At 43.0% G+C, this 22,237-nt stretch overlaps 1 protein-coding gene across 1 annotated transcript in view; it reads right to left on the reverse strand.

Moving 5' to 3' along the window:
• LDLR (low density lipoprotein receptor) overlaps positions 1–21,346 on the reverse strand; it is a 36,734-nt gene extending 15,388 nt beyond the window's left edge. Inside the window, 11 exon segments of the mRNA XM_042447728.1 lie at positions 467–694; positions 1,372–1,543; positions 3,881–4,006; positions 5,744–5,863; positions 6,260–6,382; positions 6,978–7,100; positions 7,711–8,079; positions 10,550–10,672; positions 11,899–12,025; positions 20,268–20,325; positions 21,294–21,346. Coding sequence (XP_042303662.1) covers positions 467–694; positions 1,372–1,543; positions 3,881–4,006; positions 5,744–5,863; positions 6,260–6,382; positions 6,978–7,100; positions 7,711–8,079; positions 10,550–10,672; positions 11,899–12,025; positions 20,268–20,325; positions 21,294–21,346 — 1,622 coding nt within the window.
• Positions 21,347–22,237: the final 891 nt, after the last annotated feature.

Genomic DNA, 22,237 nt, shown 5'->3' on the forward strand with positions numbered 1-22,237 from the left:
ATATATATATATACATCCAATTATAGTTGACCTTCCATATCCACAGATTTTTTTATCCACAGATTTAATCATCCGCAGCTTCAAAATATTCAAAAGCAATATAAATTCCAAAAAGCAAACCTTGATTTTGCATTTTATATATGGGACACTATTTCACTATGCTATTGTATTTAATGGGACTTGAGCATCCACAGACTTTGGTAATCATGGAAGTCTTGGAACCAAATCCCAGCAGATATCAAGGGCCTACTGTGTTATAAGTATCAACAAGTTACTGAGGAGGTTGGCAGCTTTGCAATGAGCTAAATGCATTGTTTTTAAAAAGCCACATTCAAAGCTCTGCTCATTCATACAATTTGTTTTTGCCTTTTCCTAGAACATGGCTTCCCCAGAAACAGTGCCCCACTTCTTACAGACCTGCCAATCCCCTTCAGCTTCTCTAACCATGCTTTCAAAGCCCACATACCCACGAGCTGGATCCACCACAATGGCACGTGGCTTGGCACCAACTTCCTTGATCAGTGTCTTCCTCTTTGTGCCTTCGCTGTTGGCCACAGAGATGGTGCCCAGGCCAGAATCAGTCCAGTAAATGTTGCTGTGTATCCAGTCGACGGCTAGGCCATCTGGGTATCGGATGCCATTGCCAATTACAGTGGTATGGTGGGAGTGGTTGTGAGCTGTATCTATTGGGGTACTATGAGGAAGACAGACAAAACAGAGAAGTCCCACTGAAATGAATGAAGTCTGCTCTGTGGCTGGAATAGCAATCATTTTGAACATATTTCCAGTTCTACAATTCAAGCAGCTGATACTTTACCATTTCAAGCAGCACCAAAAGACACTTGCCAACTCTGCTGAAGCCTCACACAGTGAGCGACTGAGCTCTGTGCACCAGTTTATTAGCAACAGCAGCTCTCTCTTTGATAGCCATTTCTAGTGCTCCCTACAATACTTGCAGCAAAACAGATCCCCAATAGTCCCACTATACAGATGGAAGAGGAGGCAAAGAGAATAAAGACCAAAGGCTACCTCCTGATATTTGGATGTGGGTTAACAGTGCTGAAATCATTTTATCTTCTGCAGCTGTGCTAGGGAGTTATGGATAAGGAGATGCATGCATTGGAATCGGAATTCAGATGTGCAGAGTGGAGACACTTAACCTCTTTAGTGTCTTAGTATGCAACATGGTCTAAAACCAGTTCTCAATCTGTCTTTCTCTCTTCATTCAACCAGTATGGGCACTTCTGGGTCATTTCCTCCTCTGCAAATTAAATAGAGTTCTAGGACCAGCCCACTTCTTCATTTCCTCACTAGCTGACGCATCTAACAACAAAGAGAGAACACTCTTTTCAGAGCAAGGACTGTGTTTACCTAAATATTTTCTTCTGAGAGCTGTCAGACCAGTAGATTTTGTTCTTGGCAACTTCCATATCCAAGGCCACTGCATTTTTGAGCTTGGGGATCAGACTAGTATATTCGCTGCGGTCCAGAGTCATCTTCCTGACCTCGTGACGATTGGTAAAGAAGAGGTATGCAATGGTGCCTAGTAAAAGGACAAGGCAAGGGAAATTTGTGATCTCTTAAGGCCTTTAGCTGGTCATTTTAGGTCATTTTAAATACATATGCAGAGTTCAATCAAAGTCTGAAGAACTGTAATTCAAACCTGATCTTCCTCAATCCAAAAAGAAAGTTTACAGTTTGCATGCTACAGCTGACTAACTTCAGACCTCAGAGATACAATCCCAAGATTCAAATCAATACAATTCATCCACATTAAAAAAAAAAGCAACCAAAGAAGAAGAAAAACAGCAAGGGTATATGAAGGGCACAAGCTTGGATGGAAAGATCTAACTGCATACAATATAGAACAGTCAAACACTTCAAATAATTAAAATCAAGGATCAGGTAGTTAACCTGTTTCAAGGTAAAATTTGCACAGTGCAATCTTGAAGGTAGTATTTTAACTTCAAGGGCATGCTATCACCTGCCATCAAGAATTGGTGATTTACACTCACTGAGAAAAGAAAAAAAGTCACCATGGCCTGTTACAGACTGCCAAAATAAAGCTGCTTCGGGTCTCTTTGGAGGTATGCTATTTAAATGATGCATGTGTCCTAAGAGTCCCGAGGTCGAGCCAAAGCCACACTCCATTCCTAAGCACTGGAGGGCAGCTTTGGTGCAGCTTCCGGATTCTTAGGACCCGTGCATCATTTAAACAGCATACCTCCAAAGAGACCCAAAGCAGCTTTATTTTGGCAGTCTGTAACAGGCCAACATATTCTTTAATAAAAAAACAAAACACTATTCTACCAAAACCAGAATTTAGCGGCAGGGAAAATCAATATTCGGTGTGAAGAATTCTTTCTTACACAAGCTAATAATAACTTACAAGGCACTACAGAAATAATAAAAAAGCCCAGTAAGATTCAATCGATAAACTGTATTACAATATCAATGAAAGTATTTACGATGGCTGCTTATAAAAGGTTTCTGAAAAGAACAACTTTATCTCAGTCCCCTTAAAAGTTTTATACATAACAAGTATGAAGATCCTTTGGTGCTCCAGATGTTTAGGATCGCAAACCTTGCAACTGGCCATGATGATAGGTTTCTGATGGCATGCCAAACACTTCTCATCTTTAAAATAAATAGCCATGGCTTATTGCTGTTAAGATAACTTTTTTAAAAATTTTTTTAGTTTTGGCAGCATTGACTTTAAAATAATGGATTTGTAAAGTTCAGTTCTACTGATGTGCCACTGATGAAGACTTTTGCATCACAACACATCTATTTTATGAAATAAATGTTGTAGAACAAGTCCTAGTAGGATTTTATGTTTGTAAGTTGTTAAACATTATAAAGAGTCCTGAGCAGTATTTACTTTTAACACTCAGCTGAACACATGAGACCTTGTATTTAGAAGACTGGCCCACCATGAGTGACAGATCTAGAAAGACTAAGGCCTGTTACAGACTGCCAAAATAAAGCTGCTTTGGGTCTCTTTGGAGGTATGCTGTTTAAATGATGCATGCATCCTAAGAATCCGGAAGTTGCACCAAAGCTGCACTCCAGTGCTTAGGAATGGAGTGTGGCTTTGGCGCGACCTCCGGACTCTTAGGACCCATGCGTCATTTAAACAGCATACCTCCAAAGAGACCCAAAGCAGCTTTATTTTGGCAGTCTGTAACAGGCCTACAATTTGGAAAATTCTTATCATACACGCACACACACACACAAATTTTCTGCAACAGGACTAATAAACAGCAGCTTACTATTTAACAGACAGGAACAAAGTCAGGGAGAGGAAAGAAAGGAAGCATCTGAAGAAGTAAGCTTTTTCCCCATTACTCTCATAGGTGCTATAAAATCCCTTTGCATATTGATTTTCCAGACTAACTTTGCTATGTCTTTGAGTATCGAGTGTTTACACGAAGGACCCCCTAAAAGCAAATGCCTGGGTGCAGACAAAGGATCAAAGGTAGAATGAGCTGCTGCAGTTACTGTTAACACTGGGTCAGAGAACATGAAATTCTTTCTCTCACATGGATGTGTTCCATCTGGTAGTGCCTGTCACATTGCAACAATGCTGCTGAAATCTAGGCTTTGAAAAAAAGCATTATAATTCTCCTTAAGCAAACAAACATTCTGTTATTGATGGGGGGAGGGGGGATGAAATATCCAAGATGTTATATTAAAGGCAATTTATCATAGTAAAGGCTGTGTATTAAGACGTCCTACCTTATTCCAACTAAAAGTCAGTGCTCAGCAAGTGATAAATTAAGAATCAGGCCCACTTTCCTACCTATAGAGCAATTGCCAAGAACTCCAAGCTACTTGAAATGGTTGCATTTCTACTGTAATGCAGACAACTTGAGCTTACCAATCGCTTTGCAGGTCTTGGTTGCAGGGTCAATCTGATAGCCTTCTTTACATTCACATTTATAGCTTCCTTCCAAGTTCACACAGCTTTGGCTACAGGTATCAGGGTTGAGACACTCATTGATATCTACAAAGCAAAGAGCACGTTACTAAACACCCAATTAAAAAACAAACAAACCAATTGGTCTTTATGGTGCAACCAACTTGCTTTGTGAAACCAGACTGGCATGAAATTTGTTCGCATTAAGAAACTCACATGACACAACATCAAACAAAGAGGAGATGGATGGAAGCAACCTCATCTTGGGTTTGCCACACCACACACTAGGTTTCTGTACAGTAAGAACTACCACTGGTATAAAAACACAAGCCTTCATCCACACAGATAACTTTCTCTGTGTATGGATAAGTGTGTGGCAAGAGACTGAGATCTACATATGAGTGTATGGGCAGCGAAATTATACTTCTCCTCCGGTAGATAAACAAAGCAAGCTTTCTGCTACTGAATACACACACACACACAGCCTTACAACCTAAGAATGATGGGAATTTTAGTCCAACACAGCAAGTCAGAGAAGGCTGTACCCTAGAACTGCCTGCCTACCATTATTTCCTAGGGAGGGACATCAAGACAAGGGCTTCCCAAAAGCAGGAGGAACCAGCAACCCATTATCAGATCCCTTTTTTTTTTTGCATATCCATCTTTCATTAGGGATAGGTAATACGCAGACCTACAGTTGTTACTGGACTACAACTCCCAGTATTCCTCAACACTGGCTATGCTGACTAGGACACCTAGGAGTTACAATCTCGAGGAACACACTTGGCCTAGCTGGATGGATGGAAACAACAAAGTGCCACTTGTGAAGTGCCTCTTTTTAATGTGCTTAATACCACCACTGCAGAAATGTTTGGTGAATTCATGGGAAAAGGCCTTCTTGGTGGCTGCCCCCAGACTGTAGAATTCCCTCCTATGGAAAGCTAGTTTGGGCTCTCCTCTACTCCTTTTCCAGCTGGCAAAGACCCTTCAGTTTAACCAGGCCATTGAGCATTAACTGTCGGATTCAGAAGGTCTTTTAATTAGGGTATGTTGTATTTTCCCCAACTTCCGATTGATAATGTCCAGAACCAATTGAATCCCCCTCCTTTTATTATTTCTTATTCGTGGTTTGTTTATTAATTTTGACGTATTGTTATGTACTTTTTAACCATGTTCTATTGTTTAATTTTATACTTGGGAGGGAAGGTTGGGCCGGGGTCTTGTGGGGCTTGTTGTTTTTATTGTTGTATATTGTATAAACTTTGCTGTTACCCGCCTCGATCCCCAAAGTGGAAGAGATGGGATATAAATAAATATTTTATTTATTTGTTTGTTTGTTTTACATTCATACTTTTAAAATCACTGTTTAATTGTTTTTAACTTCTATATTTAGCTTACTTGCTAATTAGCTTACTTGCTGTTCACCGCTATGATCTTTGGAATAGCGGTATATAAATAAAACAAATTATTATTAATCATCATCAGCATCATCATCATCATCAATATCTCATCATCATCCATAAGTTTCCAATTGTATTTTGTTTCCACTCATGCTGAGTCATATTGTGTCTCATATTAGAAGGAAAGCTGAAGATAGATATATTCAACCAAACAAACATGAGAATCAGCTGAACTTAATCGTAGTTAATTTCCCAGAGCTTGGGAAAGTTAAATTTTAAACAGTTCCCAGAACCATCCTGCCCGCATGGCCACTGGGATTCAGTGCTCAAAAAAGGAACTCTTCCATGCTCCAAGTAAGCATGAGATGCACCGAGTAAGAGGGAGACATTCTGCAAAAAGAGAAACAAGAGTCCAGCCATTTACCTTCACATTTTCTTTGGTCAATCAGCTGAAAGCCTTCAGGACACAAGCACTCATATCCGATTTTGAGGTCATTACATATGTGTGAGCAACCACCCTTGTTGGTCAAACATTCATTAGTTCCTGGAAGAAGATAATAACAAAACAAAACAATACATCATGGCACTATCCTCGGAGATATCACTTCCAAGGACCTTTTATTAGTTTTACCAAATTGTTTTATTGTGTTTTGCGGTTTTGCAGTTCTGTTCAGCGTCACCTTGGGAGGCTTATAAATCTTTCAATAAATAAATAAATGAAATGGCAGGAAACAGGCATGCAGTTCTTTCAGCATGGGCTTTCTCTGAGAAAGAGAGCCAACTGGGGAACCATAAAGATTTTTAAAACTGCTGGGGAACCATAAGCCTTCCCTTCATGGGCTGCATCCATACAGAAATTTATGTACCCATTGTACAGAATATTTATCCAAGGATGAACTACACAATACATTATAGGTAAAACATAATTATAATGTCTTACGGCATTCCTTCAGAGGCTCGTCTGACCAATCCCTGCAGTCTTTCAGGCCATTGCAGACTTTGTCCATAGTGATACATTCTCCAGAATGGCATTTAAATATGTTTGGTCCTTTGCAGGTTGTCACTGTCACAAATGTAAGAGAGCATTGTTTTCACTCACTGTAGCCTTTTGGATTACATGTCTCATATTCCTATACTGGAAAGGCTAATATGGGGTTAGATAGCATACACTATGACAATAGTTTGATGAGGCAATGCACACACTTTCTCCACTAGCCAGCTCTGTATTTATTTTTTAAAAGACAAAACTGAATCCTAAACCACCCTCAGTCCACAAGGGATCCCAGAGAGGTAGACAAAATTTAAAAAAACAAACAAATATTGCAAAAACAATAAAAGTAATAAAACACGTGTAACCATCCAAGTGAACAAAGTCATATTTAAATATTTGGGCAAAAGAATTTCTAAAAACTCGTCACCTGGCACTAAAGTTGACAGCAATCGAACCTCCTTGAGGAGGGCCATGGATCTATCACAGCGCTTGAACTAATGCACACTTCCCAGTAACAGACTTTACAGGAGGTCCTTTATGATCTCAATATACGGGTTGAGTAAAATAATCTCTCTGCCCTGCAAAGTTTTGATCTCACCCCCAATGAACTTCCACCCTTGCTTGGACTTGTCACTCCAGGTCCATAAAGCCAAGAAGCAGAGCTCACCATTGACACAGCCAACCTCGTCGCTCATATCCTTGCAGTCGTTCTCCTTGTTGCACTGCAGGCTCCCGTGGATGCAAGTACCATCATTACATTGGAACTGATCTGGCCGGCACGTGACTTTAGCTAGACAGAAAGCAAAGGTTTTTAGAGACATGGAGCATCACAAGGCCTAACACCTGCATTAAATGTGTAGCTGCATTTGTTACAAGGTCACATAAAGCTACAAGTGCATCACTATATGACTCATGCATTAAATGCAAAGAAAATTTCTCTCTGGCCACTGACCCTGTCTTACAAGATTATTACCTCCAACTAGAGTAGACTAACTGAATCACCTGGGATTCTCAGGTGTATTTAAGCCCTCTCTAGGAAGTCTGTCTCAGCTTTCTATTAATCTGAGCAATATTGCCTTAAGTAATTCCACAAATGGAAATAGTGGATCCCTCCAGATAACGTTGAACTGCTACCTCTCAGCAGCCCTATTGACTCAGCAGAGTCAATGTGGTGACTATTGGGAGCTACAGTTCAATCACATGTGGAGGCTGTACAACTGTTATCCTTCACCTGAAGCACTTTACTCCACTCTTCTGCTCAGAAAGCCTCCAGAGAAAAGATATGAATAGTTCCACCTTTCCCTGCTGAGGAACATGCAGGACATGTCCATCATAGCTTCCCAGCTTGCCTTCTATGGGAGAAACAGGCCCCCCTCTAACCCACACTTCTTGTAACTTACCACAGTTTGCCTCATCCGATTTGTCCTTGCAGTCAAAGCTGCCATCACATTGCCAACGCTGGTGGATGCACTCCCCACTGCCGCAGTGCAACTCCAAGGGAGAGCAAGGATTGGTCGTCTCTCGCTTCCCACATTGTGCAAGTGTTTCATCTGACCCATCCTTACAGTCCACATCATTGTCACAGACCCAGAGTTTAGGAATGCACTCCGAACTGTTGCAGTGAAACATTTCAGGATTACAGGTTGGGGGAGGGCAATGTTCTTCATCACTCCCATCATCACAATCATGGTCTTCATCACAGACAAACTCTAAGGTGATACAATTTCCATTTTTGCACTGAAATTCATTATCTGCACAGGTTTTAGGGGCTGGAAGAGAAAATGACAAAAATACTAGTCACGTGCTATCCTACATATGTCCTGGTCTATGATTGTAATTTTAAAAAGTGATTGATATCCAACATCCTCTTCATCTTTTACAACTTTCCCTAACCTTCAGACACTTCCCCTTCTTCTACCTTCCATACACTTTGAGGTAGGGTAAGAATGAATGAAAGTATAATGAGTAGGGCTATGAGAGAAGGATGTACTGTACTGTAGTAGGTAGAAGAAGATACTGAGGAGATAAATGGAACGGAAAGGAAATAGGGTATGGAAAAATGATTAAGAATAATTAAGGAGACATGAGTTCAGAGGAAGGATTTTCTTTGTTTGACTAGGTATGAGATTTTGGAAGCTGTTAGTGATTCATTAGTCAATATAGGCGGGTTACAGACCGCCAGAAAGTATGCGCAGAGCACATACTAGGGTTAGGAAGGGGCGGTGCTTCCGCACCCCCTAACTCTAGTATGTGCTCTGTGCACACAAAATGGCGGCGGCTGTTCCACATGGCTGCTGCCATCTTGACGTAGCGGACGCACTGTGTCCACATGTCGCACCCCGGAAATGACGCTGCGAGCGCGCAACTAGCGCCTTGCGGTGTCTCTTCCGGGGCCTGAGAAGGAGCGCAATTTCCGCACTCCTTCTCTGCAGCGTCCGGGAGCCGCACGGTTTAAAGGCTGCGGCTCCCAGACGCTGCAAGCAGAGGCAGAGCCAGATCGCTGCTTCTCGGCGGTCTGTAACCCGCCATAATCACCTTAAGAATGAAGATGTAGGCTAGGAATCTAAGAATAAGAATTATTTATGTTTGTTATGTTGTTTTTCGATGATAAAACCATTTTGTCATGTTTATTTGTCTTGATGTTTTGTATGTTCATTTGTTTGTAGTGGTTTTATACTTCAGTGTGTGTATGTAAAGAGAGAAAGAGAGAGATAGCTAAGTGTGGAGCAACTAAAAAAACCTACCCTACATTGCAGGGAGATCCATTTGGTGAGTCTATACCTGCATTTAGATGTTAGGACAAAACCATTTGTGCACTGATTTGTTCTCTGTGTGTGCATGCACACAGTGTAACTATTAAACCATGTTTCAGGAAATACCAGTCATGTTTTGTCCCTGCAGCATAGTTTAATATTAACACTGTGTGCATGCACACACGGAGAACTGTATATTACTGCAATTTCATACATTTTCATTTGAAAATGCTACCTGGAACCTTCTTGCCACTAACATCATAATTACTAGCTCCTAAAAAACCCCTGCTGTTTTGCAATCAGTAGTACATTTCTGTACAACTTGAGCACTTGTTCTAGAACAAGGATGGGCAGCCATGAGAGGCTAGCGGCCCACACTAATCCACTAAGAGACCTTGGAGAGCCATACCCCCATTGCCAAAAACTAAAACAGAACAAAAACAAATTTACTTCTGTTTTATAAGAAAAGCCCCCCTCCTTGGGCCTAAAATGGCCCAGAGGCATCCCAAAAGTACCCCCCCCCAAACACTCTATAGAGGGCATTTTGCAGCCAAAATATTTTAATCCCTGGGAGCCAAAAAGGTGGCCCTGTGGAAGGCAGCCACATTCAGCCTATGGATTGCACTTTGCCCACTGCTGTTCCAAAAAGTTAATTTGACAAATTAAAATTAAAGTTTGAGTGCTTGGTTACATTCTGGTGTTCACAGGGGTGATTTTTGTTCATCTAGTAAACTCCTTTTTGCATTTCTGATATGTCTAGTTCAAATGCAGACATTTCTTTGGTAATATCTTAGGATACTACCTTATGGTTCACATGAGCTCAGCTTTCTCACCTTAATACTGTGCTATCTCCCCTGCCTAAGTCTGCACAGAAATCACCCTTGGGTTCTGTAATAAATTACAAGGTTAACAGAATTATTACAGTGGACTACAGCAAGACATGATAAGGAAAATCCTGCTTCCTGCGAGTAACTCTTTAAATGCAAATGCATGTTTTTGCAAATAATAGGCATGGGGATATTTCTCCACTTAGATTAACTGTCACATGAGCTGTAGACCCAATGATCACTGATCCAGTTAATTTAATTTGGCCTTGGGCAAGTGAATCAGCTGATTATCTAAAATGTCGTTCTTATTACACCACAAGCCTTTTGAATACAGTGCTCCAAATTTGGCCAGAGGAGCAGAATCCAGGCTTCTGGCTCAATGGCATTGCTGAACACAAACAAATATAGGAATATTCTGAATATGGTAACCATGATGCAATTAGCACTCACTTCTACTGGAAATATCACAGAAGGAAAGAAACACGTAGGAATATTAAAAGCTCTTTATTGAAAGTGCAACACCAGAAATAATCTAATCTTCCCAAAATTCCAGAACATTGAACCAGGGCAGTTAAAGTGGTGTCAAACTGGATTATTTCTACAGTGCAAATGCACCCTATGGCTTAGCAAAGAGCTGCAAAGCCCAGGACCTGACTTACGGCAGTTCTCTTCATCAGAGCCATTTTCACAGTCAGTTTGAGAGTCACACCGCCAGCTCAAATTGATGCAACGATTTATGCGGCCACCACAACTGAACTGGCCTGGATCACAGGTGACAGATTCTAAAAGAAAGAAGGGAAGAAAATCCAGTATTACACTACCATCTCATCTCATTTTGCGAGTCTGTGCTTGTTCATGGATGGGTTGCAGAGAGATATTTACTCTGTTTTTAATCACATTAGAATCCTACATTGCCTGGAGGGGGTAGTGCAGAGAAGGGGGAGAGATTTGGCTAAAGGGTCCCCCCCCTTTCATATGGCTGGATGGGGAAATAGAGGTCCAAATCTGAGAGCAATACACTACTGTACAGAAATAATCCAGTTTGAGACCACTTTAACTGCTCTCGCTCAATGCCAGGGAATTTTGGGAATTGTAGTTTTGTAAGACATTTAGCCTTCTCTGTCAGAGAGCTCTCATGCCACAATAAACTACAATTCCCAAGATTCCCTAGCAATGAACCAGGGCAGTTAAAGCGGTCTGACACTGGATTATTTCTGCAATGTGTTTTGGAGCATTGTTAACCAAGAGAGGCATGGAGATAGTCATTAGAACCTTTTTATAGTTGTCTAATAAAACAACAAAGTCTTGTGGCACCAATTTGCTTGACTAAAATGCACTGTTGTTTCTGAAGCAAGATACTAACATTGTTACCTCTGCCCCAAAAACTGGTCAAATAAACGCAGTTGCCAATAGCATGCAATCTCTCAAAGACCCTTTGAACACTTGCAGAAATAGCATTTTGCCTAGCATCCACATAACAATATTCTGTTGCCAAGGACATAGTACAATGCATACTGTGAATAACAGCATAACATTCAACTCCAGCTGACAGCAATGCAATGGCTCCCAATTTTTAAAAGTCATTTTCTTCCTTTCAGACAGTGGTATTGTAATCCCATACTACAATAAGGTAAACTGAATCTGATGCAGGTTTTTTCGCCACACTCTGCAATGCAATGTACATTTCCAACCTGGCAGTGAGCCTGCCAGGCACTCTCAAGACCATCAACTGTTCAGCATCAAGGCATGCTTCCCCTCCTGTCTATATCCCATGGGGACAAGTAGGAGACCATTCAACAACAGAACAATGAGTTTAGAGCATGATTTACAGGACTGTGAGAATAAGCCCTTTGACAGCATTGATCATGAAAGTGTCTGAAGAACCCCAGAGTGTACTCTAACATGCAAATGTGTGAACCTAGCTGCCTTCTGTAGGATGAATTAACAGGTTGAGAATGTGGTGGGGAGCAAGTGGGAAAAGAAAGCTGGTCAAAGTTAGCTAACTTACTGCAGGCATCCAGGGACTCATCAGAACCATCTTGGCATTCAGCTTTGCCATCACAAATCCATTTGTAAGGGATGCATTCCCCATTCCCACACTGGAACTCATTCCTTCCACATAAATCCACAGCTGCAAAACAAAAGGAGACATCATTAGCTGTTGGGAAGAGGAACCCACCTCCTAAAACGTACTGCCCATGTTGCTGCAACCATATCCTGTAAAATGTGAATCAAACATCTTTTATTCTGCAAGACTCTTAGTTGGAAGCCAATGTCTTCACCTTAGGAAAATCCAACTCAGCCTCATTGACTTATTTATCATCCTCAAAAGAAGTCAGTAGCAAACCTTCTCTGAATAAATCTTGCCAAGAAAACCCCAGGATAAGTTTGTCTTGGGGTTGCCATAAGTCAAAAACAACTTGAAGGCACACAACACACACAACCTACTCCTGCATCTGGGGAAGCAAGTTCAAGTCATGCTACTAATATCTTTCTTTCAGTTAGGCTCAAAGGTGCTACAAGATCCCTTTGCATATAGTTTGCCCTCCTCATAAGTGGGGGATCCATTCTCCCTTCCCCCTTGCATGGGGAAAACCACCTATGCTCAAGTCCCATTAATTGTTATGGGGGTGCGTTCCTGCAGAGCACACACCATTTCCCCCCTTGCGCTCTTCCTCGGACTGCTTACGTTCAAAGCAGCATATACAAAGTCTGTGTAAGGCAAGGGTGGGCTGTATAACCTACTCAATTTTATCTTCTAGAATTAATTCTAATCAGGAAGGCTTGCCAAACTTTAAAGATGGGGCCAGAAAGCAGGCCCTGAAGATGGTCTTAAGTAGCAAGGAGATGCATCCAGAAGGGAAAGGTCCTTTGGATTTCTTTCTTCCTAGCTTTAAGGGCTTTTAAAAGTTAGCACTAGCACTGTGAATGTGCTTGCATACATGTGTGCACCTGAGAAAGCAAGAAGAGATATTTTATGACTATAGTAAGATATGTTATATTAGTTTAGTGGATCATCACATTGTTCTTTGTGAACCTGCAGCCATTTTGGCTCTGGCAGGAAGCCACAGAAAATCAAATAGCACCTTCTACCACAATGCAGTTAAAACCTCTTCCTTGAGAGTTGGCTCCTCTTGTAAACTGAGTCCCATCATACTTTGTAGAAGGGGAAACCGAAAAAAGAATAGAGATCACCTTTCTCACCAGCCCAGATACACAAATAAGGGATCCAGGTCTGGATTAGCTATGACTTTTCAAACATGGTTCCTGCATGGCAGGGGGTTGGACTAGATGGCCCTTGTGGTCTCTTCCAACTCTACGATTCTATGATTCTATGGTCACAAGTATACATCCTGGAGCCTATTTTAATACTCGAACTTGCCAAAACTTCAGAACATGTGCCAAGTTTTCTTCCTCACTACACTCAATGTCCTACCTGCAAAACTAGACATGACAAGACAGATCAGGAACCTGTGTTGTTCATGTTGTTGCTGGGTTGCAATTTTGTTCATCCTTTCTCACTAGTCATGCCAGCTAGGTATGGTGGTTGAAGTCCACCATCATCTGGAAGCACATGCATCTCACTCTTGGGCTGCATCCACACTTTAACTACCATGGCTCAATGCTACGGAATTATGGGATTTTTAGTTTGCTGTGTCACCAGAGCTCTCGGACAGAGAAGGTTAAATGTCTCACAAAACTACAGTTCCCAGTATTGTATAGCATTGAGCCATGGCAGGTAAAGTGGTGCAATGTGGATGCAGCCTTAGTTGTACTTAGAGAAAGATATCCCAAGAAAGGTCTGACTTCCAGGCAGATGTCAGTTGATCTCATACATTTGTCGAAAGAGGAAAGATGTTAAGCCAGCAATTTCTTCAAGATTGTGCCCTCCAAACGGGTTGGACTACAACTCCCATTGCTCCCAAGCAGACTGGCCAGGTATGTTGGGATCAAAGACATCTAGGAGATAGTCAAGTTGGGAAAGGCTAGCAGAGGGCTGTCAAATGAAGCACATGACAGATTTAGGAGAACGTCTGTAAAATGGCTCCTGTCAGCAGTTCGACACCTACTAAAGGAGGGGGCACAGACACCGACTCAAACAGCTCTGTTTAATATTGGGGGGGGGGGGTTCCAGCAGGAATAGTTATTCTTCTGACCATGTACACTCTTGCGGGCTACGTTCCTTCTGATCTGCAGAAATACATCTGCACTACCACCAGCATTGCCAGAGAGGCACTGGCTATGAGCAGTCATGTCCTTACAGGAGTTAATATGCAGGGTGGCATAGAGCAGCAGTATTATCACCATTAAATGTAAAACTATACAACTGAGCACAAAAATTAGAATCATACGAGTCATTTAATTCCCTAGTACCATGTATAGATGCAAAACCTGGACAGTGAATAATGAAGATGTGGGTGGGGGGGATCAATGCATTTGAGATGTGGTGCTGGAACAGAGTGCTAAGGATCCTGTGGACAGTCAAAAAGACAAACAAATGCGCCCAGGAGGTCAAGCCTGAAATCTCCCTGGAAGCCAAGATGACAAAACTTAGGCTGTCGTACTTTGGACACATCATGAGGTAGCATGACTCATTCGAAAAAACAATAATGCTAAGAAAGGTGGAGGGAAGTAGAACGACAGGAAGACCGCATACCAGATGGATGGATTCTATTAGTGGTCATGGGTATGAACTTGCAGGATCTAAGCAACAGAGTGGAGGACAGGGGGTCTTGCAGATGTCTCATCCACAGGATCGCCATGGGCTGAGATTGACTTGAGGGCAGTTAACAACAACAAAGTGGCCAAAGCTTCTTTGAATACAGAAATGCTCTCCCATGCTCTAGAGTAGCTATAACCACATTGCCAAAAGCTGTGGTTACCATTGTTAACAGCCGAGTGCATTTGACCATCCATACACTACGATGGCCATAATCACGCTGTCATAAACTATCACAGATCTACAAAGTTGTTGAACAGGCCAATTATTTCACTGAGATCACAGTCATTTAATGACCTCAGGTGACATGATACAATGCTTACATTAAAATAACTGGGGGGAAAATCTTCAAAGTACAGTATAGCCTAGACGAATGGCACTCAGATTTTGGTCTTCTGGATATTTGGGACTTCAACTCCCAGAATTCCTGTGCACTGGCCAAAGTGACAGGGACTTCTGGGAGCTGAAGTCCAAAACATGTGGAGGACTAGAGTTTGAGAACCACTGGCTTAGGCCATTTTAAAAAATTCTACCCTTTTCACACACAAAAAAAGGTAGAGAAGTTATGGAATTTGGTTATGTCCTCCCTGGAGGTCCTTCATAGGATAGTAAACAACAAAACAGGCTGGATATAAAATGATTTATACTTCAGTTATATATTGTGCATCACCAGGATCATCCACAGAGCCCCCATGACTGATTTTATACTTATACTCCTGTTTTATGCACAACTATCCAACTCCAGCAATATGTTCTGTTCTGAATTAATGTTTATAACTCTGTCCAACAGAAAGCACAAGGAAGGATATTCTCCTCACTCCACATACACACACACACACCTACTTTTTGCTCAGTGACTACTATTTGTTGCATCTGAAAATTCCGCAGGTTTGTTACAGTCCAAATCTATTCAAGTTCTACTTTGCCCAGCAGGGTTTATTTCCAAATAAGAATGCATGAGATAAAGCCTTAGCCTTCAAGCAAATGGCTATTCTTAATATCTCTGCATATCTACACATTTTGTTTCTAAGCAGAGGTAATTCTACCACATAAAAGCAACACAGGCTCCAGTACCAGGTATTTTGACTTATGCCTTGATGTCTCGCAAAGGCTCTATTTCGTTGCAACCCAGTTTGTCATAACAGGCAGAGCAACAATGCATGCTTGCTTCACCAAATATGCAAATGCCCAAATGGAAAAGTTAATTAAAATTAGTCTTCCCCACCCCTATGGTGATTTAAATCAACATATTCTGTAAGGAATAAAAAGCAAAGACTATTAAGAGACGTTTCATCTGCATCACAAAGCTGTTTCTCTCTCCAACTGGCTGCTGCCTTTTGAGCTTTCAAAAGTTATTTTTGTGGAATAAAACATCCAATATAGCCCTAGCCTATGAATTATGGGATTTGTAGAATTGATCCGAACTGCAGAAATAATCTGTTTTGACACCACTTTCACTGCCATGGCTTGGAGGTTCGTTTTATTGTGTGTTCCTGCTTGGCAGAATGGGGTTGGATGGGAGTTCTCTTCCAACTCTATGATTCTACAATTCAATGCTATGAATTCTGACACTGCTTGAACTGCCACAGCTCCACGCTATGCAATTCTGGGAAGTGTAGTTTCGTGGGACATTTAGCCTTCTCTGAGAGCTCTGGCGCCTCAACAAACTACAGTCCCCAGAATTCCATAGTACAGTACTGAGCCATGGCAGTCAAAGTGGCGTCAAACCGGACTATTTTAGCAGTGTAGATCCAGCTGTAGCTTATGAGAAGTAATTTTCCTCAGTGCTGCTTTTGTCACAGAGGGGAGGTGAGCTTTTTCTTAGGTAATCTATCAATGTCAACCATGCAAATGCTTTGGGGAGGAGTTCCAGTCACGCCACAGGCCTCTCCTATGCTCTGTGCTGTCATTTGCACAGACAGATAATGAAGCAGAGAATGGGAGGTCCCACAGCCACTCACATCATTTGCACAAGGCTCTGCTTAGCAAATGGCAATCACTATCAGGAGATCTAACCATGGTGATATGACTCATACTATCGAAGGACAAACAAGGATATCCTCTCTACTAGGAACACCAGGCAACCATATAGGGGAAACACACCCTGCCTTATTCTCCAGCCTTTTTCCCTGTCTACCTTCATTGGAAGACCAAGGGCCTGGACATTAAGGAATGATATTCACAGATCAGCCTCAAATAACACACGTGTGTGTGCAATCTAAAGCCTCTGTCATATCCTGCAGTCTTCCTATTATGAAATCTTTCCTGCTTTTACAGTATTTATCTTTGAGGATCAGATGCAGCCCAATGCTGTGAAAACATTTTAAGGAGTCGGCCACTAAGACCCCACAGATTCAAGCATATAGGGATTGAAAATGTTCCAAAAATTATATACATTACAAACAGCAAACCCTGATCTTGCCGTGTTATATAAGGGGCACCATTTTATTCTGCCATTGTATATAATGGGATTTGAGCATCCACAGAGTTTGGCATAAACAGGAGATCCTGGCTGACCAGATGTCATAACCGCAAAGGAAGACTAGGCACTACAAAATGTAAGACATTCGAGAAAAATGAAGAGCGCGACCAAATAAAAGCTCTACAAATTTGTGTAAATGTAAATTTGTGCTTCTCAAGGGTCCAAACTACACTTCAGAAATAATCCAGTGTAAGAATGCTTTAACTGCCCTGACTCAGTGCTAGGGAATCCTGGGAACTGACTCATTGTGGCACCAGAGCTCTCTGACAAAGGCGGCTAAATGTCTCACAAAAGTACGGTTCCCAGAATTCCCTAGCACTGAGCCAGGGCAGTTAAAGTAGTTTCACACTGGATGATTTCTGCAATGTGTTTTAGACCTTAGTCGTGCTAAAAGTGGATGACATTTTTGGAATTCTTCTTAGACAGAAGACTGAAATGTAGGGCATGTCCTGGAAAAGGAGGACATCTGGTCACCCTGTCCTGGAACCAAACCCCAGTGGATACCAAGGGCCTACTGTATATTCCTTCAAGATGGGTTTATCCACACAGATACTACAGAGAAGGAGAAATGGTTATATTAATCTACAAGAGTTTGTAAAGTTTTGTTTTGAAGTACAGTGTGCATCCAACATCCTGGATTCATTGTATTTTTAAAATCATCAAGTGTAAGTGCAGGAGTGCATATAATACTTTGTTGTTGGTTGTGTGCCTTCGAGTCATTTTTTACTTATGGTAACCCTAAGGCAAAGCTGTCATGGAGTTTTCTTGGAACGCCACCTAGATTGCCTGTGCAACATTCCATGCCCATTGTTTTTCCTCCCCCCCCCCCCACACACAATTAGTCTCCATGCTAAACAACAAAACAAATCCACATCTCGGTATCCTTTAAAAGCAAAGCCGTGGTGGTCATTCTTGCAACAGCACCCAACCTTTGCATCATTCCTCTGCCATCCTCTTCTCTTCCCCCAACAACGGAGTTTCTGCCACATCGTAGGCCAACAAAACCACATCACACACACTCTGCTAAATCATCTCTTAAAAGCAAAGCCATGGTGGTGGTCATTCTTGCAATACCAGCCAACCTTTGCATTCACTGCTTAACCCATGCCACTTTTCTTCCCCCTAAACTGAATCACTCCAGAGGCGAAGCACCAAACCAACCACACCCACATCTTGGTATACTTGTCATGAATGTATATTCACCCGCAAAACAAATCATGGTAGTGGTCTTTTGCAATTCACTCCATCCCCCTGCTCATCCTTCTCCTTTCTCTCTCCCACAAGAGTTCGGCCACACTAGCAGCAAAGACCACACTCACTTCTTTGTAGGCATTCTCCTCTTAAAAGTAAATCCATGTGGTGGTCATCTTGGTGCCTCTGTTCACTGCTCGGCCTGGGCTACACTTCACAGAGTTGTTGTATGCCTTCAAGTCCTTTCTGACTTATGGACTCCTATCATGGAGTTTTTTTGGTCAGGTTTCTTCAGAGAGGGCTGCCGGGCCCTTCCTCTGAGGTTGAGTAAGAGTGTGACTTACTCGAGTACCCCAGTCTAGTCAAACCCTGGTCTCCAGACGCAATCCAATATTCAATCACTAGCCACACTGGTCCATGCTCTATTCACTCTCTTTGCCGCACACACAAAGGGTGGCTGCAGGATGACAACCCTAAGGAGACGAGTGAACAGAGATTCAAACCTGGTCTCCAGAGTCATGGTCCACCCATGAGTTCGACCCCAGGCTTCTGGGAGTTTCTAGTCCTCCTCTATCTTGCCAGGTTCAACGTCAATTCCCCAGAGAGTTTGAAGGAACTCCACCCCACATCTCCAACTCTGAGAGCTTTTCATGAAACTCTCTTGCTTCACAGCGCCACACCTTCTCCTTCCTTTCCTCAGTCTGGACACTCATCCTCCCCCTCCATCCTTATTATTCTTCATATGATACACAACTCTCTCATCCCAGAGGGCAAAGCAAACCTCCTCTGAACCAATCTTGCAAAAAACGACTAAGACCACCACCTGGCCCTTCCACTTTCGACTCAGGCATTTAGACTTTTCCTCCTCTCTGAGCCATGAATGAAGCCAGGAGGGCAGACGTGGGTGTGGTTGGATTGGCCAGGTTATTTGGACTGCAATTCCCAGAAGTATCAGGCCAAGTGGTCAGGATTCTGGGGGCTGAATGCCAAAAATCTGAAACCACCAACTTTGGGAACCACTGCCTAGTGAAGGTGGGAGGAGGAGGAGAGGGTGCCAACTGAACCTTTCCCCCCAGCCCCACCACACACCCACCCCAGTTTTAAATTACCCACCTTGAAGCAGTCCTCTGCCACCACCACCACCTAAACTTGGGTGCCCCCAAAGCTGAGAGGCTCCATCCCTCCGGTGGGGGCAAAAGACTTATCCATTCATCTCTATGGGAGAGATCTTGAGGCCCTTGAGACTAAGCCTGCTGCCAACTCCTTCGTTCAGAACCCAAAGGGCTACAATCTCTCTAATGATAACGAATAAACCAAAAGCACTAGGATAGCTTTAGCCATGAAGCTCCTGCTGCAACTTCTCTTCCATGAACCTCAAGGCTACAAGATCTTCTAATGATAATAATAAGATATAATCCAAGCACTGAGGAATAGACTTTAGCCTATGAAGCTCCTGCCCAACTTCTTCTTCCGTGAACCCTCAAAGGGGCTACAAGATCTTCTAAATGATACATAACATGAATAATACCAAAGCACCTGAGAGTAACTTTAGCCTATGAAAGCTCCGCTGCAACTTCTTCTTTCAGAACACCTCAAAGGCTAAATCTCTCTAAATGATATAATTCATGATAATAATCCAAAAGCACCTGAGGAGTAGACTTAGCCTATAAGCCCTGCGCACTTCTTTCTCAAACCTCAAAGGCTACAAGATCTCTAAATGAACGATAATCATGAAAACCAAAGCACTGAGAGTAGACTTAGCTAAAAGCCCTGCTGCCAACTTCTTCTTCAAGAACCTCAAAGGGGCTACAGACTCTCAATGATTCTTGCAAGCACTAGGAGTCTAGCCTTCCGCTTGAATTTTTAAACCTAACAAGGCATCACACGCTCACTGAATTCCACCCTCCGTTCAGTTTAGTCATACCACAGCACCCCACACAACCCTTTCTTTAAAGGTAGAGGAGCCCCCCTGCCCCCCTACCGCTCCAGCACTGGGTCCCAGGAGAGGGGCGAGAGGAGCCCCACCAAGGCGAGGAGGGGTGCTTCAGTCCCCTTGGGCTCATGGTGCTCTGCTTGCTCTGCAAGACCAGCCTCTCTGCTGAGTCCTTCTGCTCTTGCACCTGAGCAGGTGAGTGGGGGTCCCAGTGTTCATGAGGCTGCAGTTGCTGCAAGGTCTCCGGCGTTTGCTGTCTGGAGATGGCCTGATGCTGGTGGTGCTGCTCCCGTGGCCATGCCCAGGAGGGCTTGCAATGGGTGATGGAAACCCTCCCCACCACACGGCAGGCGGAGGAGGGGCCCTGAACGCACCATCTGAGTGAGAGGCTGCTCACACTCCCAGGCCCAACCCCAACCTTTGTTGGCTTGGCTTTTTCTTTGCATGGAGAGAGGGGAAGACTAGCCTCCCATTAACACTGCAGCTGCTGCTTGCTTACCAACCAACAGAACCCTCCCTGAAGAAGAGGGACACACTTGCGTTAGTAAAGGATGCAGAGAAGAAGATTGCTATCAATTTAGTAGAAGCATCGAGCTGGAGGAGGGATCCCCAAGAGGTCATCCAGTCTAGCCTCCTTCTGCCTTGCAGGAACTCCAAGCACATCCACCTCTGTTAAGGACCTCCAAAGAAGGAGACTGAGGGAGCAATGTATCCCACTGTTTGAACCGTTCGTATTGTCAGGAGTTTCTTCCTTATGTTTAGAATGACAGAGCTGAAGGATCTCAAGGCCATCTAGTCCAACCCCCTGCCATGCAGGAACTCACAGCTCAGACAGATGGCCATCCAGTCTTGTTTAAAGAAGGAGACTCCACCACCTTCCACCATCAAACCTCTTACTGTCAGAGTTCCTCCTAATGTTTGAGGTGAATCTCTTCTTCTGTGGTTTGAATCCATTGCTCTTTGTCCTACTCTCTGGAGCAGCAGCAGAAAACAAGCTTGCTCAATCCCAAACTTGACACCCTCAAATACTTAGGGCTATCATACACATCGTAACCTCTCTCTCCAGGCTAAACAGACCCAGCTCCTGAGTCACTCTCATAGGGCTTCGTAGTTTCCGGACCCTTCACCATTTTGACACTTCTTGGACACGCTTCAGCTTCTCAACATCCTCAGGGAGGGAGAGGTCCATTTTGGGACCCTGAGGTCTGAGCTTTGCAGATCTCAACAACACACCCCACCTCCCCTTCAGTCTCATTCAATATGTTGCATGAGACCAGTGTGGCATAATGTTCGAGGTGGATAGAACTCTAAACCAGGTTGGATTCCCAGCTTGAGCATGAACCCACTGGCTGACCTTGGGCAAGTCAATGTCAGCTTCAGAGGAAAGCCATGAATAAATTCAAACAAAATCCCCCAAGGAACTGTGGCTACTGAGGGCCAACTGTATACTTCAGTGCCACAAACCATAAGAAATCTAAAACAATTTAAAAATTAGAAAGCATTCAGGGTGCTTTGTTGGCCATTTAACAAATACAAACAAAACTATCTTTTGGCCACCAAAATGCAGAATCATAAATCATAGAGTTGAAGAGACCACAAGGGCCCACCAGTCCAACCCCAGCCATGCATGGAAATCACAATCAAAGCATCCCCGACAGATGGCCACCAGCTCTGCTTAAGAGACTCTAAGGAGGAGACTCCACTACACTCCGAGGAGGAGTGGTGTTCCACTGTCGAACAGCCCTTACTGTCAGGAAGTTCCCCTAGTTGAGGTGGAATCTCTTTTCCTGCAGCTGCACCCATTGCTCCGGGTCCTGTTTCTCTGGAGCATCACAAAACAAGCTTGCTCCCTCCTCAAATGATATCCCTTCATTTTAAAAGGGTCTATCATATCACCCTTAACCTTTTCTCCTGGCAAACATCCCCGCTCCCAAGTCATTCCTCATAGGGCAGTTTCCAGACCTTCACCATTTTATCCTTCCTTTGGACATGCTCCAGTTCTCCATATCCTTTTTAAATTG

The sequence above is a fragment of the Sceloporus undulatus genome, chromosome 2 (genome assembly GCF_019175285.1).
Source record: "Sceloporus undulatus isolate JIND9_A2432 ecotype Alabama chromosome 2, SceUnd_v1.1, whole genome shotgun sequence".
NCBI classification, from domain to species: domain Eukaryota; kingdom Metazoa; phylum Chordata; class Lepidosauria; order Squamata; family Phrynosomatidae; genus Sceloporus; species Sceloporus undulatus.